This window comes from Abramis brama, assembly GCF_963993115.1.
Source record: "Abramis brama genome assembly, chromosome: 21".
Lineage (NCBI taxonomy): Eukaryota > Metazoa > Chordata > Actinopteri > Cypriniformes > Leuciscidae > Abramis > Abramis brama.
In genome coordinates, this window is record NC_139983.1 from 26043499 (window position 1) to 26066025 (window position 22527).

Sequence of the window (22527 nt, forward strand, 5' to 3'; positions counted from 1 at the left end):
TAATGTCATTTTTTTTTATGGGGAAAATTGTCCATTAGCAAAACACTTAAATTTGTGAGTAAAGTTTTAAAGAGTTAAAGTTACTTAAAGTTTTGAAAATTTGATATATTAGGCAGCACACGCTAACCGTTAAAAGCTTAAATTGAGCAATGCAATTGTTATATTTTAAAGTGAAATTAAATTAATTTCAATTTCAGACTCATTCAAAAGGTTTGAAAAGAATGAGGTTTATTCATGTAAGAAAACAGGACAAAACATTGAGGCATTCACACAAATAATTCCTTAGAGAAACCCCCACATTTTCTTGTTTTTCTCTTGATGTAACCGTTCACAAATAGATTCACTCATCTAAAACACTACAAAGCAGAACACAAACTATAGGGATGATCTGAATAGGAATCGGGCATTCAATCACAAATAAATAACAGCTTTCACAATACCGATCACAGCAAAAACACCAGCACTACCTATATATGTGGTTAAATCCTCACTCTACGTGATGATTGGAATATTGTGGACCCACCTACACTAGATCTTTAATGTTAGCAACGGAGCATGAAATAACAGGATTTGCACTAAACAAATCAGAAACTACGAACAGCTTCACAGACTCACGTTTATTGCATTTTTAACACCACTCCAACAACAGCAACAAACACATTTCTCACACTGCAAATTCTTAAAACAGTATTTTTGTTTTGCTTTACAGTTGAAAAATATCTAAAACCAAGACATTTACGGATAAATCCAGATGGAATTTGTTTAATATATTAAGACTTATTTTTATAGAATAAGTTGTCAAATTGTAAAGGTTCAATTTGTTAGTATTAATTCATGAATTAGGTTTAATGAACTAACACTGCACGGCAATTTAGTTTAATATTACATTAACACTTTACAACAAAGGTTTCATTTGTTAACATTAGTTAGCCTAATGTATTAACTAACATGAACTAACCATGAGCAATACATTTGTTACTGTATTTATTCATCTTTGTTAACGTTAGTTAATAAAAATACAGCTGTTCATTGTTCATGTTAAATCACAGTGCATTAACTAATACAACTTTTGATTTTAATAATGTATTAGTAAATGTTGAAATTAACATTAACAGAGATTAATAAATGCTGTAGAAGTATTGTTCATTTTTAGTTCATGTTTACTAAAGTTAACTAATGAAACCTTAATGTAAAGTGTTACCAATATTACTTTATAAATTTGGTCATGTTGTAATTCATGTTTATTTATAATACATACATGTTTAATGAATGCAACTTGAAACGTTAAAAATGTATATGCAGAAATTAACATTAACCTACATTAATACATGCTATAAAAGTATTTTTCATTGTTAGTTACTTAATGAATTTCATAATGTTACTGAATTCAACTCATGGTTTTTTAGTAAAAAACAACAACTTTAAAAGCCATAATTTTAGGCTAGATTTATGCTTAGTTTTTTTTGTTGTATGAACCTTTAAATGTTTTGTATGCAAAACTAAACAAAAAATACTGTAAGAAAATGATTTTGCAGTGATAGATCCTTTTCATAGTTAAAACATTAATTCAAAATTAGCTAAGCAGAATCAACGGCAAGAAAATGCGCAGTAACAGCGTATGAACTTCGCTAAGAGTTTCGCTAACTTTTGCAGTTGTTTTACAGTAATTATCCTGTTAGTCCTGTTCCATACCTTCAGCTCCAACCCTGAACCAGCTAAACAAGATCTTCAGGAGCACTGGACAATTACAGACAGGTGTGCTTGAACTGAGCTCTGCAGGAAGGTAGATCTCCTCGAGTTAAATAAACCTGGTCATGCTCAGAGGACACTCTCTCGTTCCTCAGCGGCGTCGGGACCGATGGACCTCTTGCGTTGGACTCCATGCAGGTTCTGGTTGGTCTCTGTGCTGGATCCGGGTCTTATAATGAGTGAGGGGCAGTCGGTGGAGCTGGAGGTGTCCTGCTGAGTGCTGTTGTTGATGTTGTTGTTGAGCGCAGTGTTGTCGGTCGAGCAGTTGAGGTTACTCACGGCTGAAGCGGGCCAGCTTTCCTCAGGGGTACTGCTGTCAGACAGAGCGTCAGAGCAGATGGACATCCGGGCCACGGCCTCGTCTTGAAGGTTGCCCAGCCTGTGCGGTAAGACTCGCTTTTTAACCGGGCTCTCAAGAACCAGCTCGATCAGATGGGTCTCCTCTTCTTTCTTCTCCTGGGGCGATTCGCTCTCCTCATCTTGTAGCGAGTGGTCGGATGAGCTCCTGCTGGACCTCACTCCAGAGTCAGAGGACTTCTTGTCCAGCATGATGTCTGAAACGAAGCTCTTCCCTGTAGATAAGAGGCCTAGATCTGGTTTGGCGGCCCAGGGTTCCTCTCTTAGCAGAGGGGTGGCATCCGTCTCCTCGTCCCCAGAGTCGTCTTCATCGCTCGGCACGCTGTGGTAACAAGGCCCCTGGCCTCTGGTTTTGCGTCTGGGTGGGATTTTAGTGGCAGACCCATGCTCGGACTTCTCATCCTCCTCTGTAATGGGGTCTAGACAAGCACCATCCGGGGCAGAGGAGAAGTCCGCTATAGTGTCTGCGGGTTTGGAGCCCTTTTTGGCATAGGGTTTGCGCCCATCTTGCTCACCTTCCTTAGTCTTCTCCTCAGAGCTGGCTGAGAGGAACTGGCCGGCCAGGGCTTGAGCGGGACTCTCTCGTCCAGCAGCAGACACCTCCAGCTGGGACATGTGCGAGATGTACTCCTGGTAAGCGTTGCGATACTCTGCCTGCTGCATGTCGGTCAGCTTACAGATGTCGTTGGAAGATTCCTGAGAGTTCAGGCTGGATATGCTGGACGTCCGGTGAGTGTTGGCCTAAAGGAGAAGATCAGGTCAATTTAGACAGTAATAGGCATTTCAAGCAATAATTCGCCCAAAATAAAACCTTTAAGCCATTTTTCTTTCTTTCATGGAACACAAAAGGAATTATTTAGCTGGGTATCGATTAGGGGTGTCGCAATATACTGGTATTGATGATAACAGTGATATTTAAAAAAAGGAAGTTAATAATACACACACTAATATAATAAATAATCCTTATACATTTCATTTTAAATGTCCATTTTGCAGGCTGTTTCAGACAGATCTTTGGAACTATTCATTTGTTCATGAATAAACACAGGTAGATGTTCTACACAGGTTTGTTTTTGCATGCAGCCCTTGTAAACTCAATAGAAAGGCATTTCTTGCCATCATTTTGCGGTACAGTTTTATCGTACCACATTTAATACGAACATTCAATTAAAAAATTGAAACAATCGATTTAACACTTATTTTTTTACTTCCAGATGTTCAAGCCTGGCACGTTCACTCAAGAATTTCGTTGACTGTTCTTCATACAAGACTTTCATATGGCTTCAGAAGACTTGGAATAAGTAATTCCTTGTGTTCCATGAGAAGTTATGCAGGGTTCCAGAAACATGACAGTGAGCTGATGACTGTGAACTATCCCTTTGTAGAGACACTAGTTGCGTTCCAAATGAGTCATTAGGTGCATTCCAATTTGAGTACTTATGAACTATTTGATGCCGTTTTGCTGAAAAAAATAAAATAAAATAGTGTGAGTAACGTATTCACAGAAAGTTCCAAAAAGAAAAAGTGCACTTTAAAAACCTGGATGATGCACTTATTCACCCTAAAAAATAATAATAATAATAATAATAAAAATAATAATAATAATAAAAAAAAAAAAAAAAAAACTTTCCTTATATTTCCTTTCCGATGTTGAATGATAAAATAACCTCATAAAATCCATATGTAACGGACGTTGACCAATAAGAGCTGTGCATGTAAACCTCACTCCTCAATCAAGAGACTTGAATCCCGCTCGGAGTGGGTTGAATAGGACTGGTTACACATACACGACATGGCCGAGTGCCTAATACAAGTGCACAGTGTGTCATTTGGGACAACTATTGTAGAGTATGAATTCTAGCAGAGAATGAGAACTTCTCTCAAATTTGACTACATTGAAGCGTCTGCAGCATGTTCCATTTAATGTCCCCTCATACTCATACTCATACTCATACTCATACTCATACTCATACTCATACTCATACTCATACTCATACTCATACTCATACTCATACTCATACTCATACTCATACTCATACTCATACTCATACTCATACTCATACTCATACTCATACTCATACTCATACTCAGTGTGAGCACACTACTTAGGCTACAAAATGGTGTAAATAGTGCTAAGTCTGTGTACACAACCAACTTCCATGATACTAATCTAAACCATTATGAGCTCTTGCTTGTGTTGAAACACCTTGCCAAGTGTGAACAGATGAGTGCAGAAATAGCTATCTCTGTGTGATAGAGAGCTAGCGTGTGTGTGGTCAGCTCTTCACTTCCTCTGCCCATCTAGGTCAGAAAACACTCCGTTTGTCACCCAGTAAACCACATGCTATTTTCATGCTGATGAGAGACTACTGAAAAGCAGAAGCTGCGCTCCACAGCGTCAAAATGCAACAGTGTTGAAAATGTTAGGTTAAAAAGGCGCAACAACAACAACAAGAAAAACGGCAGTTTCTTTGTTTCCACACGCACATATGTTTGTGTTGGCCTCTATGTATATAATCACGGCGTCTTCTCATGGTGTGCACCTGTGTTTATCTACAGGCTGTACTTGTCCAGCTGAATGTGTCTGTGTGCACAGCAGTACCACGCACCAGCCAATGGGCATTGTGTTGTCTGGAGGGCTCCTCAAGCCCCACACCGCTGAGCTCTTCAAAGCTGAGGTTGAGGCTGTACGCAAAGTTTTCTGGGTTGATGGTCACGTCTTGTGGCGGCGCAGAGGGCCTGTGGGGTTCGGGTTGAATCAACACGCTGCTGCCCTGCTCGCTGCACGCTCCTGATTCATCATTCAGCAGCTGGTTCTCCACATGACGCTGCTCTAGAACCTACAGCACAAATACAGCAATGTTTAAAGGGATTCGATAGCAAGAGTGCATTTCATTCAAAGAGCAAATCTTTGTGAAACTGTGTTCCTCTTCTCTTGATTCTTGAATGCTAAAAGTATTAAAACTGTTCGGACAGGATTATTTTTCTAAATAATATTTGAGTTTAAATATAAAAGGACAACCTTATGCAACTTCGATGTTATGGAAGGTTGTGTACTCTGGATGCGTCACAAAACTCAATGAAAGACTTGTATGCACTATGCACTAATGTTCAAAAGGTTAGGGTCATTGCATTTTTTAAATGTTTTTGAAAGAAGTCTCTTATGCTCATTAAGGCTGCATTTATTTGATCAAAATAAATGGTAAAATGGTAAATGGACTGCATTTATATAGCGCTTTCACAGACCTATGGCCACCAAAGCGCTTTACATTGCCTCACATTCACCCATTCACTCACTCATTCATACACCGACGGCGGTGTCAGCCATGCAAGGCGCCATCCAGCTCGTCGGGAGCAGCTGGGGTTAGGTGTCTTGCTCATGGACACCTCGACACTTGGTCAAATGGAACCGGGGATTGAACCACCAACCTTTAGGTTTGTAGACAACCTACATGAACCACTGAGCCACTGCCGCCAGTACAGTAAAATGTTTTAACATTTTATATTGTAATTTTATTCCTGTGATGGCAAAGCTGAATTTTCAGCATCATTACTTCATGAAACATGTCTCATTATTATCAATGTTAAAAACAGTTTGTGGAAACAGTGATGCATTTATTTTTGATGAATAGAAAGTTCAAAAGAACAGCATATATTTGAAATATATATCTTTTGTAACATTGTAAATGTCTTTGCTGTCACATTTACATTCATTTCTTTAAAAAAAAACTCTTAATGACACCAAACATTTAAATGATAGTCTATGTGATATAATTATAAAATTAAGAATGATTGGACTCTGCTTAATGAATTATTTCTTTTTACATTTTGTGAGATGGCATTTTACTCAAAATTGGGGGGGGGGGGGGGGGGGGGATAAAAAAAAAAAAATGCACTAGATAGTACAACGAGAAATTTCGTTTTAGTAACGATATGAAAATAAATAATAAAAGTATAGAGTATTATTTATTTATATATATATATATATATATATATATATATATATATATATATATATATATATATATATATATATATATATATATATATATATATATATATATATATATATATATATATATATATACATACACTTATACATATATATACACTTATACATACATATACATATATATACATATATATACACATATATATATATATATATATAAAATGTATATTATTAAAATCACAACAGACATTTCTATGCGGTTCGAATTCGAAATAGCCAATTTATTCCATACTATTTACCATGGATGAGTGAGAAGATCACAGAAGTGTGTGATAAAATAGAAACAATGCATTTGTGAAACAAGAATGTTCCCTGACCTCTAAGAAAAAGTGTCCCATTTGAATAGGTTTTAGTTTTAAAGAACATGGATACAAGACAACATTTTTTTTAACTGCTTCACAAAGGCATTTATGTGAAATCACTGAATGGCCGTAGTACTATGTGAAACCTTTAAGGCATGCCAATATCACAACTAGCCCCAAGTTGTTCCATTTGGACTCGTTTCCAGCCTGAAGAATGCTACTTTCTTGTAAACGTCAAGCTATTCAGATCTTCAAGTGGACACCGAGCTCCCACTGACAATAACCCTCCTTCATCCAGAAAGCAGCCATCTTGGACCAGATGGCTGCCTGCTTGCTGGCAACACAACATTCGTTTGTATAAGCGCAAATGGAAATCTGATCAACACAGCTACATGTGTTCCTTATTTCAACCCCATCCAGCCGTCTTCACAACAGAGAGATTAGCTGCGTGCTAAACATTACAAACCACAAACAGAAAGATGACCACTATCTGATGTGAACGTGTAGGATTAAGACCAGAAAATAACTAGTCAGCTGATGTCTTACCATGGACCTGAAGAGATGCCAGTCTCCAAAGTTCATGTTCATTTCCTTCTTGAGCTCATCAAGGTTGCACTGAGACAGAACCCGGCCGTTCACATTGGCCTGCAGTGACACAATTTGACAAAACATTATGGCATTGAAAAAATAGCTTACAAACTTTAGATCAATTTGATCTTGGCAGTGTATAGGGGGTTGAAACAAAGTTCACAATAGAGATGTTTAAGTATGCAGGCTGATGGGACACAGCTGGTAGGTTGACTAATGGATGTCTAACGGAGACATCAGATATGTCATTGCTTCCTTCAGATGTTGTCCAGTGGAAAGAAAGGCCTTATTGTGAATCCTCTGTATGCACCACATGGAGCTGATGAAACTAGTTCATCCCTGTAAATACATATTCATCTATTGGAAAAGAGTAATTTACCACACCCCGTCTGTCCTGTTTTCCCCACTTTTCTTTTAGCAATAGCATACAACTGATGTTCAGACTGACTGACTTTCAAAAAATGTTGATCATCAACTTCAGAAGATTACAAATATTATGAATGGTTTTATGTTCTATTCATTTTATATGAAGCTGGCAACTAGTGGTGGACAGTAACTTTATCTATATCTACTTCCTTACTGTACTTAAAGGGATAGTTCACCCAAAAATGAAAAATCTGTCATCATTTACTCACCCTCATATTGTTTCAAACCTGCATGAGTTTCTTTCTTTTGCTGAACACAAGAAGATATTTTGAAGAATGTGGGTAATCAAACAGTTGACATTAGCCATTGACTTCCACAGTATTTTTTCCCATACTATGGAAGTCAATGGCTACCGTTAACTGTCTGGCAAATGAAAGAAATTCATACAGGTTTGGAACAACTTGAGGGTGAGTAAATGCTGACAGAATTTCCTTTTTTGGGTGAAAAAGGAACATTTAAGAACATTTCTAACGTATCTGTACTTTATCATTTTTATCATTTATCATTTTACATTTACTTTTACTTCACTACTTTCCATAGCATGATATTGCACTTTTTACTCCACTACATTCCTTAAAAACAATATTGTCCCAGTTACTTCGAACTGAAGAAATCTCCACCCTGTCTGAGACGCAAGAGCGATGTGCGATTCGTGAACGAGTTGATTCTTTCTAATTCCAAAGAACCTGCTGAATTGGTTCACAAATAACACTGAATGATTCACTTGTGAATTGGACTGATCCAATTGCAGCTGTTCTTGATTGAACAACTCACTGATTCGGTCAAAACGAGCCAAAAACGGGTATCGTCGGAGCTCGAACGTACGTGCAACTAAGTTACTAATGTATTTTAGGGCTGATTACCGACTAATGCTTGCTAGAATAAATATGTTTAATCAATCAGAAATTTTACTTTTAATATTAAGTACCATAAAAATCAAGTACTTATTCTCGTACAAAAGTACTTTTACTGGAGTAGCATTAGGGGTTAATAGGGTAAAATAAATTAATACTTTCATTCAGCAAGGATGCATTAAATTGATTAAACATGACAGTAAAGACTTTTAAATCATTACAACAAAAATCTATTTAAAATAAATGCTTTTTTGACCGTTTTATTCATAAAAGAATCTTGCAAAATCACGTTTTCCACAAAAATATTAAGCAGCACAACTGTCTTTAACATTGATAAGAAATGTTTCTTGAGCACTAAATCAGCATACTATACTGATTTCTGAAGAATCAATCAAACAGTTATTTTAAATTGTAATAATATTTCACAATATTACCAATGTCCTGATCAAATAAATGTAGTCTTGGTAAGCATAAGAGACTTCTATCAAAACTATAAAGAAAAAACAGTAGCAGTTGTGCCGATTAATATTTTTGTAGAAAATAATAAATATAAATATTTTTAAGGATTCTTTGATGAATAGAAAAAGCAAAAGAACAGCATTTATTTGATACCAAACTTTATAGCAGTAGTGTATATTTACCATAAAGATTTGCACCTCTAGAGTTTTAAAGAAGCAATGGAACAACAATGTGTACTGTGTTTGTGAAAGTGCCTATTACGTGCACAATAAAAATCACATGCCAAACCTTTAAACCGACTGCAAACTTTTCTGTGGACCTTTTAGTACACTCTTCCAGAACATACCTTTTTGATTGTGCCGATGTACTGTTCCAGCATGCTGGAGTCCAGGCCCTGGATCTGTCTGAGCTTCTCACACACTCCATCAATGCTAAGAGAACTGAGGAGGACCTGAGTTCCACCAGAAACCACAGAACCAGAGCCCTACACACATACAATAATGTATTCAATATGAATTCAGAATACATTCTGGGATAGCAAGGCATGAGGCACGGTCAAAGCCATGCAATGCAAAAGCAGTGCAACTCAAAAGCCAAAGCAGTAATCCAATGTCATCACAGAGTGAGGAACTCTTGAGCAGTTATGGATGAAGGAACAATACATGGATTATATTTCATATGAATTCTTATGAAATTGCTCCTTTCAATCATTTGAGGCCCTAGTTAACACCATAAATGACTGTGGATTCTCAACATAGCTTCACACCAATTGTTTTCACCTAAAATATTTGTGCTTAAGTCCTACTCATCATCAGCAGGCATGTTTACTAAGAAGAAATACAAGAAATAAAAGTAAATTAGTGCATTGAAAGCTATTTTGGGTGGAACTGCAGAACACTGAAATAGAAGCAGCCAATCAGGAGGAGCCTGTGAATAAAATATTCACTACATTCAATGATAATTTAGCCCATTCTCTAAAAACTCATTTGCATTTAGATTCAAGTTGAAGTCAAATTTTAACTTGACATACCAGTTTAAATGTATATAATGGAGAATGATATTTGAGAAATTTGCAGTGAACGACACTTTAAATTTTCTTTACATAAATCATCATAATGGTTTCAGAGGACTCTATGCAAACCTGTGTGCTGTATATTTAATGGTGTTTTTTAGTCCTTTCTGGATCTGGACAGCATGTGATTGTTCACATAAATTTGGACAGTGTATTTGAACAGAAATTTCAAAATGATAGAACTGGCTGTTCATTTTGTTCTGGTTCGAAGTGAAGCAAGCCAAAACGAGTCCTGTAAATAACACAGTAAAACACGAGAAAACTGAAAGGTTTCAATATTTGTACCTGCTTGATTCTGAAGAGCTGAGATTTTATCTGGGAGTGGCAAAAGGAGAGGAAAGGAGGGATTAGGTCACATGCTTCAATCATCAATAAATCAAACGCACACAAAAACATTATGACAGATGCTGCATCCGACCTGCACGGATTTCATAGTAAATGATTAGATCGGGCCAATCACACAGAAAACTTCAGATGAAGTGACTCATAACAACAACATTTTGGAGAAAGGACGAACTGGCAAAGAGCTGGAGCAGAAAAGACACACAGAACGATAAAAGGAGAAAGGACTTCATGGCGAGAAGAAGCTGTTTGATTCCAAAACGGCCCCACCCTGATGGGCGAGTGTTGGAGCGGGGTGATAAGAGTGTAATTAGCGGGAGGAGGAAACAGACGTGTGCGCTGAAGGAAGCGGCTCTCTCTGCTGATAAGAGCGAGACGTCCCAGCACTGCTGATGTTAATCCAGCCAGCCTCTGATAGCAGCAGCCTTTCACACCACGCACAACAAAGCAGCCATGAGGGGACAGACCAGAGAGCGGATCAAATGATGGAGGCATGAAAGGGCAAAACAACAGAGCTGAAGGAAGGAGGGCAGGATATGAAGAGAGAAAGCAGCGGCAGGGCGTGACTCAAACGAAAACAGCGGGGAAGAACGATGGAGGCGCAGGAATGGAGAATATGCTGGTGTTTTGATAAATGATATGTCAGTGAGCATTGATAATGGTTGTTATGAAGTGATTTATGATGTAATCGCTCTAATCTGAGATCATCTTGTCCAATATTGGGCCGTTTTGAGATTATTGGCATTAGCAGGGAATTCATAACGTAATTCTAACAGCCCGCAGTCAATGGATAGTGCACACTAATTGTATACATATTCTGTCATTTAATTCAGAAATAGTATTTGCAGTTTTTTATGTTTGTAAAAGTCACCAAGGCCGCATTTATTTAATTTTATTTCATTTCAAATAACAGCTTTATATTGTTATACATTTTAGAATTATTAAAATAATTAATTCATTTATAAAATGTATTCCTGTGATGCAAAGCTGTTTTTTCAGCAGCCATTACTCCAGTCGTCAGTGTCACATGATCCTTCAGAAATCATTCAAATATGCTGGTTGGCTGCTCAAAAACATTTCTTAATATACACACACAGTATATCTACTTATCTATATATATATATACATACTTTTCAATAGACTTCTGTTTCAAAGTCAAATATGGATTAAAGAGTAAAGGTGGAAACAGATGCTGAGGTCCAGCAATAGGTTGAATGCTCAAGTTTTGTTCACTAGCTGCACATCAAGCTTTAGGGTTCAAGCAGCGCAGGCTGAAACTGGACAGCTATGTAAGTGTAACATGCCACCAGCACAAGTGCATATGTGTATGTGTGTGTTTGTAGACAATTAAAGATTCTGCTGCATTTTTTATGCACAGATATAAACACATACATACACACAACTAAAGTTACCATAGAGGGGGATGGAGAGGGAAGACCCTCACGTGAGTCCTCTCTGATTATATCCTGATGGAGGGAGACAGAGCGGAAGAAAGAGGAAGAACCAGAGGATAAAAGACTGTTGCAGACGTGTGGACATTTAGTATAGAAAAGAGAGGACTGACAAAGAGACTGGCATGGGAGCTTTCCCAATTTTGCTATAATTTTAAACTTCATCAGGTCTTCAACGAGAGTTGACAGACTGAATCGTTGACAGACATTCTGATCTACAATGTAGGAAGACTCTAAACAGCCAGAAATCACAAAGTTTATAATGTCAGATTCATAAAACATTAACATATGAGCTAGACTGTATAGTGGCAGAGAGATTATTACTCATTTGCCATGCAAAAAATGTTAACTAATCATTAAACTTTCTATTTACATACAAAGGTCTTAATGGTTGATTCTAAGACTCAGAGAGGAGGAAACGAAAAAGGTAGTTTAAAATAAAATTATATCCATATTTGGATAAGAAGCATCAGGGGAAAATGCTAGAATGCTACAAACACTTACAATATATACAATGGCACTACACTGTGATTAACACAGAGACATTAAACCCTAAAACTGCTCTGTGAGTTTAATGTGTAAATTATAGCTACAAGCCACAGGCTGTTTGTCACGAGGAGCTTGAAACAAAGTATGAAAAAATACATTTAGTGCCAAGAGACATAAAGACATTATTGTGGCCATTTAGACTATAGGCAGTAAAACGCGTGTCTGCCTGCAGTGTACATTCAGAGTCGTTTAGTTATGTACTTACTAGTCCCAGACTCGGGTCCTTATGGAGTTTAGTAGCAGGGCGTGAAGGGGTGTGATGGGGGTTGCCAGGGTAATTTCGGGGCAGGTGATAAACGTGATGAGGGAAGTACGGCTATAGTTGTGGAGAGAACAGACGGATACTCAGGACTGAGGGTCAGATGAGGGTCAGCGCAACATCAGGTTCATTTAATGAAAGGTCAAATACCCATGAGAGCCTATAAACACACTGATGATTTATTAGGGCTGGGCTAAGTATATTTAATATCTTCCATTATTATTATTACTAACAATAAAAATAAACTATAAGCTGAATATTGTAGGAATAATTAAATTATTTGTATTAATGGTGTTAGTATTATTATTATTATTATTATTATGAATCTTACTACTACAACTACTTAATATTAATAGTAGTAGAACTATTTTCTGAAATATTATAAAAATAATAATAATAATATAATAATAAAAAATAATAATTAATAATAATAATACATTATTATTATTATTATTATTATTATTATTATTATTATTATTATTATTATTATTATTATTATTATTATCAGTAAACCCCATGAATAAAAAATAAACTCAAAATTTAAAAAAAGTTATAATGCAGGTTAATTTTATATTACAACATAAATAATATGTTGTTAATAATAATAATAATAATAATAATAAATAATTAATAATAATAAATAATTAATAATAATAATAACAATAATGATTATTATTATGATGATTATGATGATTATTATTATTATTATTATCAGTAAACCCCATGAATAAAAAATAAACTCAAAATAAAAAAAGTTATAATGCAGGTTAATTTTATATTACAACATAAATAATATGTTGTTCATAATAATAATAATAATAATTATTATTATTATTATTATTATTATTATTATTAGTAAACCCCATGAATAAAAAATAAACTCAAAATAATAAAAAAGTTATAATGCAGGTTAATTTTATATTACAACATAAATAATATGTTGTTCATAATAATATGTTGTTCATAATAATAATAATAATAATAATAATAATAATAATAATAATAATAATAATAATACTACATAATTAATAATAATAATAATAATAATGATGATGATTATTATTATGATTATTATTATTATTATTATCAGTAAACCCCATGAATAAAAAATAAACTCAAAATAAAAAAAAAGTTATAATGCAGGTTAATTTTATATTACAACATAAATATGTTGTTGTTAATAATAATAATAATAATAATCATAATAATTATTATTATTATTATTATTATTATTATTATTATTAGTAAACCCCATGAATAAAAAATACTCAAAATAAAAAAAAGTTATAATGCAGGTTAATTTTATATTACAACATAAATCATATGTTGTTCATAATAATATGTTGTTCATAATAATAATAACAATAACAATAACAATAACAACAACAACATATTTATGTTGTAATATAAAATTAGCCAGCACTGCGTGAATTGTAAAAAAAGATATATTATTTGGGGTATAAGTTTTCTAAAAAAACATGCCAGAAGGTTAGTTTTGTTCTCACTTGTATAATTATCACAAGTATGCTTCTGTAACCGTAAACACGGGTGCATTTTGCTTGAACGCAATAACCAATGTCTCACCCGGTTGTAGAAGGGGTGCTGGGGTCCCGTAAGCCCACTGAAGTAGCTGCTGTGGGGTTGAGTGGCTGGCATCACTCCAGCAGGGGGGAAAGGCCCAGGGAAAGAGCCCGTGGGAGAGCAGGACAAAGAATGCTGCCCAAATGCAGAGTGTGGCCGTACCGAAGCATCTTGCAGGGGCAGTGAGGGATAGCTGACTCCTCCAAGGTGCATCTGCTCTCGTGCATCTCGTACATCTGAAACGGGGAGGGAGACAGAGAAAGAAAGAGTAGGAGAAAGTTAGATCCGAATCTTGGCCAGCACTTTAAAGGCATTCAAATCCTCCCACTCACAGTCGACTTCAGCCAAATGAAGCATTTATAGTACGTTACATGTGAGAAAAGAAAGGCCTCTGTGGTTTTGATTCCCTCAGAAAAACACTGAGTTCTCCCAACAGAAGCGGCAAATCGCAAAAACGCACCTTGAAGAAATAAACGTGAAATGGCTCCCAATGAAATTCACATTCGCTTTAACGTCAAAGTCTCAAGGGCTGAAACAAACGTCAGAATTTGTTAGGTTGGAAATGATATTTCTGAGTCACCCAGGCAGACCAAATAAGACTGGCTGGGTGACTCAGAAAACAAGCGGCTCATCGAGATTCAGTGATGTTTCATTTCCTGAGGTGAACACAATGGAGACCTTACTCATCTCTCTGGGTTCACAAAGGAACCTTTATTGCACAGTCCATTGTCACATTGCACCATGCAACGTCTTCTGTCTCGAAGCACACACCAGCTGACCAATATCATGTGATGAGATAATATCACCTCTCATATCCGCAATGATTTCGATAAGTCTGCTCAAGTGAGCACTGTGTGCATTTACGCATCTATACTTGAGGAAAAACCCCAAAAACCCCAGCTAAATCTAGGAAAAGCCAGAGGACATCCTAAAAGAAAAATATATGTCTTTTGTGTATAAAACTGTAGTGCACACACACGTTTGGTTTCCATGGGTTTTATGGGGACTTTCCATAGACATAATGATTTTTATACTGTATATTCTATCCCCAAACCCTAAAACTTTCTGCATTTTTACTTTTTCCAAAAACAATTTGGTGTGAGCTGTTTTCCCTCATAAGCTATATCTTTCATCTAAATTTGACATTTTGTCAATTATTGTCGACTACCAAATAGCATTTATGGTATTTATATTCATGGTATGTCCTCCTTATTTATAGCTAGGCAAACTTTCTTTGTGTGGGTTTGTACCTGCGATGATCTCCCTTAGTTTGGGATCCAGGTTGACAGTACAGGGCAGGAACATCTCCACATCACGAGCGGTGAGAACAGGGGTGTGCGATGAGAGAAACACCTCAAAACTGCGAATATCCCCATCGATCTCCAACAGAGGCTCCACATCTTTAGTGGTGGGGATGTTTTTAGAAATCCTGCAATGAGAAGGTGACAATTAACGTACAGAATAAACAGCAAAGGTATACCGGTTTCAGAAATTCGGGGCTAAAAATGTCCAAGTTATTTAAAATCTTGGGGTGGGGGTTGATGCAAATTAATATACAGTTAAATAAATATACAATATATTAATAATAAAATTATTACATGTATAACTCCTTCAATAAAAGGCAAAATGCCTCTGAAAATCAATTCCAGCATGTAAACATTGGGGTTTATTTCCCCCACATGATTGATTGATTGATTGACTGATTTATGGTCACATTGCTTTAGTGTGTATTAATAACAACATGTAGATTTACTCTAAATTGCAGTAAAATGTCTCACTAGTCACAAGCTTACTCTTAGCCCAAGTTTTTGAGTGCATGTGGTTTCTGCAGTTATTTCTGTACCACGATGTCAGGCGCTTTCAGATAAATGGTTTCCTTTTGCAATTTATCTTATTGAGTGTGGGAATTCATATCAAATAAATCTGAAGGTTTGCTTCTGCTGAACGCAGACATTTTGCGCACCCCATATTTCTTCCTCTATCTTCTTATCTGCCCCAAGTCCACACCTCGGTCTCTCTGGTAAGAAAAGCTAGCTGAAACCTTTTATTGGTTGATATGAGGGCACAATAAGTCCTTTTTCCATACTGATCATTAAATCGCGAAGAGGGTGAGCTCAGCGCTTGGCCCCGTCCCATACCACCGGTTTAAGTAATCTGATTTTAGCTGTTTAAACTGGGCAGGAGAGAGCTGACACAATGACACTCAGATGACCTGTTGCTAAACTGAGATGGTGAGGCAGAGTAAACAAACACTGATATCTAATTGTGAGACGATACACACCTGGAGGGAGCGTCTGAAATGGTCAGTTCATCAAATGACCTCAGACCTGATAAGTCACAGCTATTTATACTGTGTCCTTACTAGATACAACAAAGCAACACTGTGTTTTGTTGGTTGTTTGGTTGCTATTTCTGCAATGCCATGGTACAGCCTAAACAGAGCTCATTGGACCAAAAATCCACTCTGCATGTATATGAAACATCAAAAATGGATGAGCCGGGAGAGATTGATTGTGGATGTTGAGAAAAATCACACAACAATGTTAATATTGTTAAAGGGGTACTTCACCAATGGCAAAATGGGCTGTCAATAATATATATATATTTTTTTTTAATCTGTGCTACCTGACTAGAGAATAAAAAAATCTGTCGTCTTTCGAGAATTCAAAGAGTAAATGTTTAGCAGGAGTGAGTTACTTTCAGTTTCTAGTGAAGGATCCAGCATGTCGTAGGCAGTGGCTAAAGGCGGCAAAGTATCGTAAATACGGAGAGAACGCGGCGACGCAAAATCTGAAAAAGCTCCATAGTCAACATTTAAAACTGGATGACCACAAAAAGAGTGTTTTAGGCCAAACAGTAGTGATAAAACTGAAAGAAACTTTGCTATAGGTTTTTGTCATTTTTATCAGACTCATATAATTTATTGTCATATAATTTATCAGAAAATTATAATTATTTTTATTTCAGTTTTAGTCATTTCTTCACCTCAGCATCAACTTATTTCAGTTAGTTGCCAAGGCATAATTTCTAATTTTCAGTATGTATTAAGTTTTTTATATAATATATTTAATTTCAACTGCAGTAAATTATTATTTAATAGTTTGTTTTTAACAATTTTCGAAAAAAGTTTCAAGTCGAAACCCTGAAATAGTATTTTCGTGTAAAACATACTCCAATAATATTTATTTTATTTACAGCTTTTTAATTTATATGTATAGACCTCTTTTTATAAAATCCATTTTAATAATCTTTATTATGCCTTTTTGTGTGCCAGTGAAATATTATCAAGATTTCACCATGAGATTGTGTTGCACTGCACAGCAGTTTTGCTCAAAGTGTGGATAAAAAAATACTATGTTGGTGAGGACACAGTGTTATGGTCATTATGGTCATTATGACCTGGATGGCATGTTAAAATATCATGTTCCAAAAGGTTTAAGTTTAGAAGACCATTTTAGTTGATTGCTTTGGTCTCATCATCTTCCTCTGATGGCTGTATAAATAGCGATGGTCACCAAATGACTCACAATTTCAGTGGAGAAGTGTGCGTGTTGGAGGGCGAGCGAGTGGCTGGGTGTGAGAGCAGATGTTGAAGTCATTGGACAAAGGCCCACACTGTGCTACAGCAGGCCTGTGTGTCAGCGGGTCAGAGTCGGATGCTGTGCTAACAGTCAGCTGACCTTCCGCATGATGGACATTAGGTAGAGGTCTCGTACTTAGGGTGGAGGCTCAAGGACGTGACCAACATAAAGATCAAACTTCAGCGCAAACACATGCTTGCCTGTCTGTTCCACACACACACACACACACGCAGAAGTATCACTTTAAGAAGGGCTGAGCAAGAGAGACGTGTGCTGGTGAAAGAGGTTTGGTTCATTTCCCACGCACTGGATTAGGCAGAACTGGGCAGATTGTGTCTCTTCCGAAATCCAGCTGGGCTTGTTTATTTGTATGTGTGTGTGAGCATGCACACAGACAAACAGGAGCCAGTGACAAGAGCCTCTCTAGAGAACCAACTTCCTCTGTCACAAGACACACACACACACACTTTCCACTGTCTCGAGTTTGAAGGAACCTGCTTTACAGAGGAAGAACATTTAAGAAAGATTTAGAAACATTAAACAATTCTTCATAGCCAAGTATGTGTCTGTGAGACATATTCGATTAATGATCTCTGAATCAGAGGCGCTTTCTAAAGTAAAGTAAGCATAGTCTCGCATAGTCAGACTTTTCATTTTTCTTTCGAATCTGGTCCACATTGCTAAGATGAGACTGCTTGACCGACACGAAAAGCGATCAACCACGGTTTGTTTAGAAATTAGTTTGGAACAGTGGTATGAATTTTACAGACTTCAGTCTAAATAAATTAACAGCAAGAATAGCTTCATTTTTCAATTATTTATTACTGATGTGTTGATGTAAGATTTGTGTATTTGATTGAAATTGAGTCAAATTGATGAACTTGAAATTATACCTCAAAGAACATTTTACAGAACACTTCTTAAAGGGTTAGTTCACCCAAAAATGAAAAATTATCCCATGATTTACTCACCCTCAAGCCATCATAGATGAATATGACTTTCTTCTTTCAGCCAAACACAATCTGAGTTATATTAAAAAAATATCCTGGCTCTTTTAAGCTTTATGATGGGAGTGAATGGTACCTTCCACATCCATCCATCATAAAAAAAGAAAGAAAGCCATACAGCTCCAGAGAATCAAAACCTTCTGAAGCAAAGCGATGTGTTTTTGTAAGAACAATATCCATATTTATAACCTTGATGACTGGCGAGTCGAGTTCCAGCCGAAGAGTGACCTCTGACCCGACGCATGACGTATTGATGAATGCGGAAGCGCAGAGGATCAAGCAAAACAAAACACTGGTCACGTAGAAGTCTAAAATGAGAATTTTTAAAGAGAAATCTCAGAGCAGCTTGAGTTTGTTGCCCAGCCCTGTTTGTTTGAAACGATACGTCTAATTCCTACGTCACACGGCGGACTCTCTCGTGAACGTGCATACCGGACGTTACCGGAAGCTAGTGATTACAGTTTATAAAGTTTTAATTACGATTTTTTTTTCTTACAAAAAACGCATCGCTTCACTTCAGAAGGCCTTTATTAACCACCTGGAGCTGTATAGATTTATTTTATGAAGGATGGATGCGCTTTTTTGGGCTTCAAAAAACAAGGTACCATTCACTCCCATTATATAAAGCTTGGAAGAGCCAGAATATTTTTTTATTTTACTCTTTGTTTGGCTGAAAAAAGAAAGTCATATACACCTAGTATGGCTTGACGGTGAGTAAATACTTTTTATTTTTTGGTTGAACCAACCCTTTAACAACTGGAAATCTTTCTTTAAAAAAACAGCAGCACATAATATCAGTGTAAAATATCAAAAGTGAAAACGTTAACTTCATGTCTTAACAAAACAAGATTTGGCTATTTTCAAAGCTGTAATGACAGCACAAAGTGCCACACATTATGAGTTCATAGTAGCAACTTGGACGTCCATAATGAAGGGTTTGTAATCATGTAATTCTAAATAGAGATGTTTGTCATTGACTTGTTTATAGAATACTAAAACAAACACACACATACATTCAATAGTGTGCAGTGAGCAGTTGATGAGAAAACTGCTGTATTTAATCTGGCGTGTAGTGAGACAGCGCAAACACCCCAACACAGGCCTCGTCCAAACACAACACCCAGACTAAAACCTTGAGGCGTCCATAAACACACCAGAATGACGATGTCATTCCAATGACTGGCTAAAACAAGACCAACCAGATGAGGAGAAAGAGACACATCTGCAGGTCTTCAGGGGAATTTTCACTCTTAACCAGACCCAGGCTATCTCCCAACACATTTAATGTGCTGGTTTCCTTTGCCTTTACTTGAGCCTTTTGTGTTAGTGAGACTGGGATGTTTTTTCTGTCTTATTAAAATAATGGGAAGGGATCAGGAAATGACACAAGCTGGACTCGAACTTTCATCACCCGCTGAGCACCACAGCTAAATGTGTCAGAGTGTGTGTGCTAACTGCTCGGGCACGGCCATAAATAATCAGACGGGGTTATGAGAAATCTCATTGCAAAATATATATTTTTTTATTTATTTCAAACAGTATTTTATAATTTAATAAACCAATACATGGAAAAAATACCAATGTAACAATACATATACTCTTACAAAAGCATTTTAATATACTTTTCTATCAAAATACATATACAAATTTTTTAAAGAAATTAGTACTTTAATTCTGTAAGGACATATTAAATTGACAAAAGTGACAGTTAAGATAATGTTATAAAAGTTTTTTGTTTTTTTTAAATAAACTCTTCTTTTGAAATTAGAAATTTAATTTCGATTACATTTTTTTTTAATCAGTTTTCACAAAAATATGAAGCAGCACAACTCTTTCCCACACTAATAATAATAATACATGTTTCTTGAGCACCAAATCAGCATATTAGAATGATTTCTGAAGGATCATGTGACACTGAAGACTGGAGTAATGGCTGCTAAAAATCCTAGTATAATATCAATATTAAAATAGTTTTTTTTAATGTATTAAAAATGTAGTAGTAAAATGCAAGCGTTCTTTGGGTGATGAGAGACAGCTGTCATCAGTTCAATATAGACAAGAGGACACACTCTTATCTCTGCATTTTCATGCATTACTGAAGTAATATTGCTTCATAGATTTTTTTTAATGATGTTACATTTTGAAATGTTCAAGCTTAAATCGAACAATGTAATAAATGTACAGATGTGTCTCTTTTGGCCAACCAAAATAATTATGGCTTTAGAACACAATATCAACAATAATACATGTTTTTTCAGATTAACAGTTTTTATTGATTCTCCAAAAAAAAAAAAAAAAAAACAGTAGAGTGTTGGCGTTTGCAACACCAAGGTCATGGGTTCAATTCCCAGGGAAAGCAAGAACTGATAAGAATGTAAATGTGTACCTTGAAATGCAATCTTTGGATAAAAGTGTCTGCCAAATGCATAAATATAAATGTAAATGTAAAAAAAAAAAAAAATCTTACAACAGCTTTTGTTCTTGAAAGTAACTCCTAAGCTTCTCAACTAGAGATATGGCTTAGATTGTCTATTAAAAATAGTTCTTTTTCCACTGTATTTTTTTTTTATCAAATAAATGCACCCTTGGTGCACATGAAATTCTTCTTTCCAAAATACTTTTTAAAAATCGTACCCACCCAAAACTATCGTGCCTGATGAAGACTGGTCGAAACGTTGCGCTGTTTGTTAATACATTATTTTTCTTTGTTTATTCAGAATTAGCTTTCGTTTTGCACAGATGCTCTTAAAAAGAAAGTTGAGACATGGTTTTCTCAAGGCCATCTGGAGATTTTTGTCACATTTTGCCTGATTAAACATCTTTTCACTGGTCATTTTGATACACAAACAACAGGAAGTAGTCATTTAGTGCATTCAGTCTATGATCAAAGTCAAAATTGCCAAAAGTGGAGATGCGTGTTTGATGGTTATGGATATGATATGCACAGTTACAGATAATTTTATGAGACACAGTAGGCAGTGGATTAAGCATGCTAATTCCACCTCGAATACACTAGCAAATTTTTGTATTCAACAATACTAAATACATGCATATATACATACACACACAAACAAACATCATGCCATGGCCAGTGGAAGGCTAATCTTTCCCCAGCTGTACACATCAGCATGCTAAGAATAGCATTTATAATCAACTGAAGCTGATGTAATTCTTCCACCAGAAAAAGACAGCTTTTGAAGCTGGTGGGAAAAGTTGGCTGCGACATCAAGTAATTTGTTTAGCAATTACTTCTGACATTCTTGCCTTTACTACGGGAGAAACATTGCAAAGGAAAAAGTGCTATCATTCATCTGTCATGGAAGCACTGGGAATGAGGCAAATTAAGCTTTGCCGTTCAAGATACTTGCCATTTTAAAAGTGCACACAAAGATAAAAGCACATCAAGAATACAAAGGCGTTTCAAACAATACTGCTATTGATCACACCCGTGTTGAATCGTTCGGGCTAGCGAGTGGCTGCCTTAAATGTTGAGCACTTGAGAGGTCTCTCGTCGGGTTTATCCAAATGCTAATCGATCCCAAAGCTGGCTTAGCCCTTTTTTTCCTACTCTTGTTCTTTTTCAAAGACTCCCACACAAAGCAGCTGACGGGAAAGAGTATAATTCTCCCACTATTTTCCCCTTTGGCCTGGTGCTGAATGTGGCACTTGACTTTGCTTACAGCCACCCTTGTGTGGACAGTTTGAGGACGCTCAATGAGGCCCAAACACGGTGATGCCACCCTGCCCTCTATAAGGGGCCAGAGACGCAAATGCCAACACACATTTAATATCTAAACTCCATAAAGAGAATCAATGTGCCCATGAAAAGCACAGTCGCCACCACCAGCTGGCAGATTTCATATGATAGGTGGATGGTGGCGGCCATGGGGTGTTGAGAGGAGGGACGGGTGGGTGCAGGGCACATAGAGTGATAGCCA

The 22527-nt window shown here is 36.4% G+C and overlaps 1 protein-coding gene across 7 annotated transcripts in view; it reads right to left on the reverse strand.

Moving 5' to 3' along the window:
• Window positions 1-598: 598 nt before the first annotated feature.
• The window catches only part of kidins220a (kinase D-interacting substrate 220a), a gene marked incomplete at its 5' end in the record, with an annotated part of 50635 nt that continues 28706 nt past the window's right edge, over window positions 599-22527 (reverse strand). For 3 of the 7 annotated variants that reach the window (XM_084097236.1, XM_084097237.1, XM_084097235.1), the window contains 9 exons: window positions 599-2847; window positions 4716-4946; window positions 6967-7065; window positions 9094-9231; window positions 10105-10134; window positions 11574-11627; window positions 12367-12477; window positions 14005-14237; window positions 15252-15430. In XM_084097236.1, the coding sequence (XP_083953362.1) occupies window positions 1819-2847; window positions 4716-4946; window positions 6967-7065; window positions 9094-9231; window positions 10105-10134; window positions 11574-11627; window positions 12367-12477; window positions 14005-14237; window positions 15252-15430 (2104 nt within the window). In that variant the 3' untranslated portion in view covers window positions 599-1818. The remainder of the gene's footprint in view (window positions 2848-4715; window positions 4947-6966; window positions 7066-9093; window positions 9232-10104; window positions 10135-11573; window positions 11628-12366; window positions 12478-14004; window positions 14238-15251; window positions 15431-22527) is intronic. The other 4 variants (XM_084097239.1, XM_084097238.1, XM_084097240.1 and 1 more) reach the window with 4 other exon arrangements.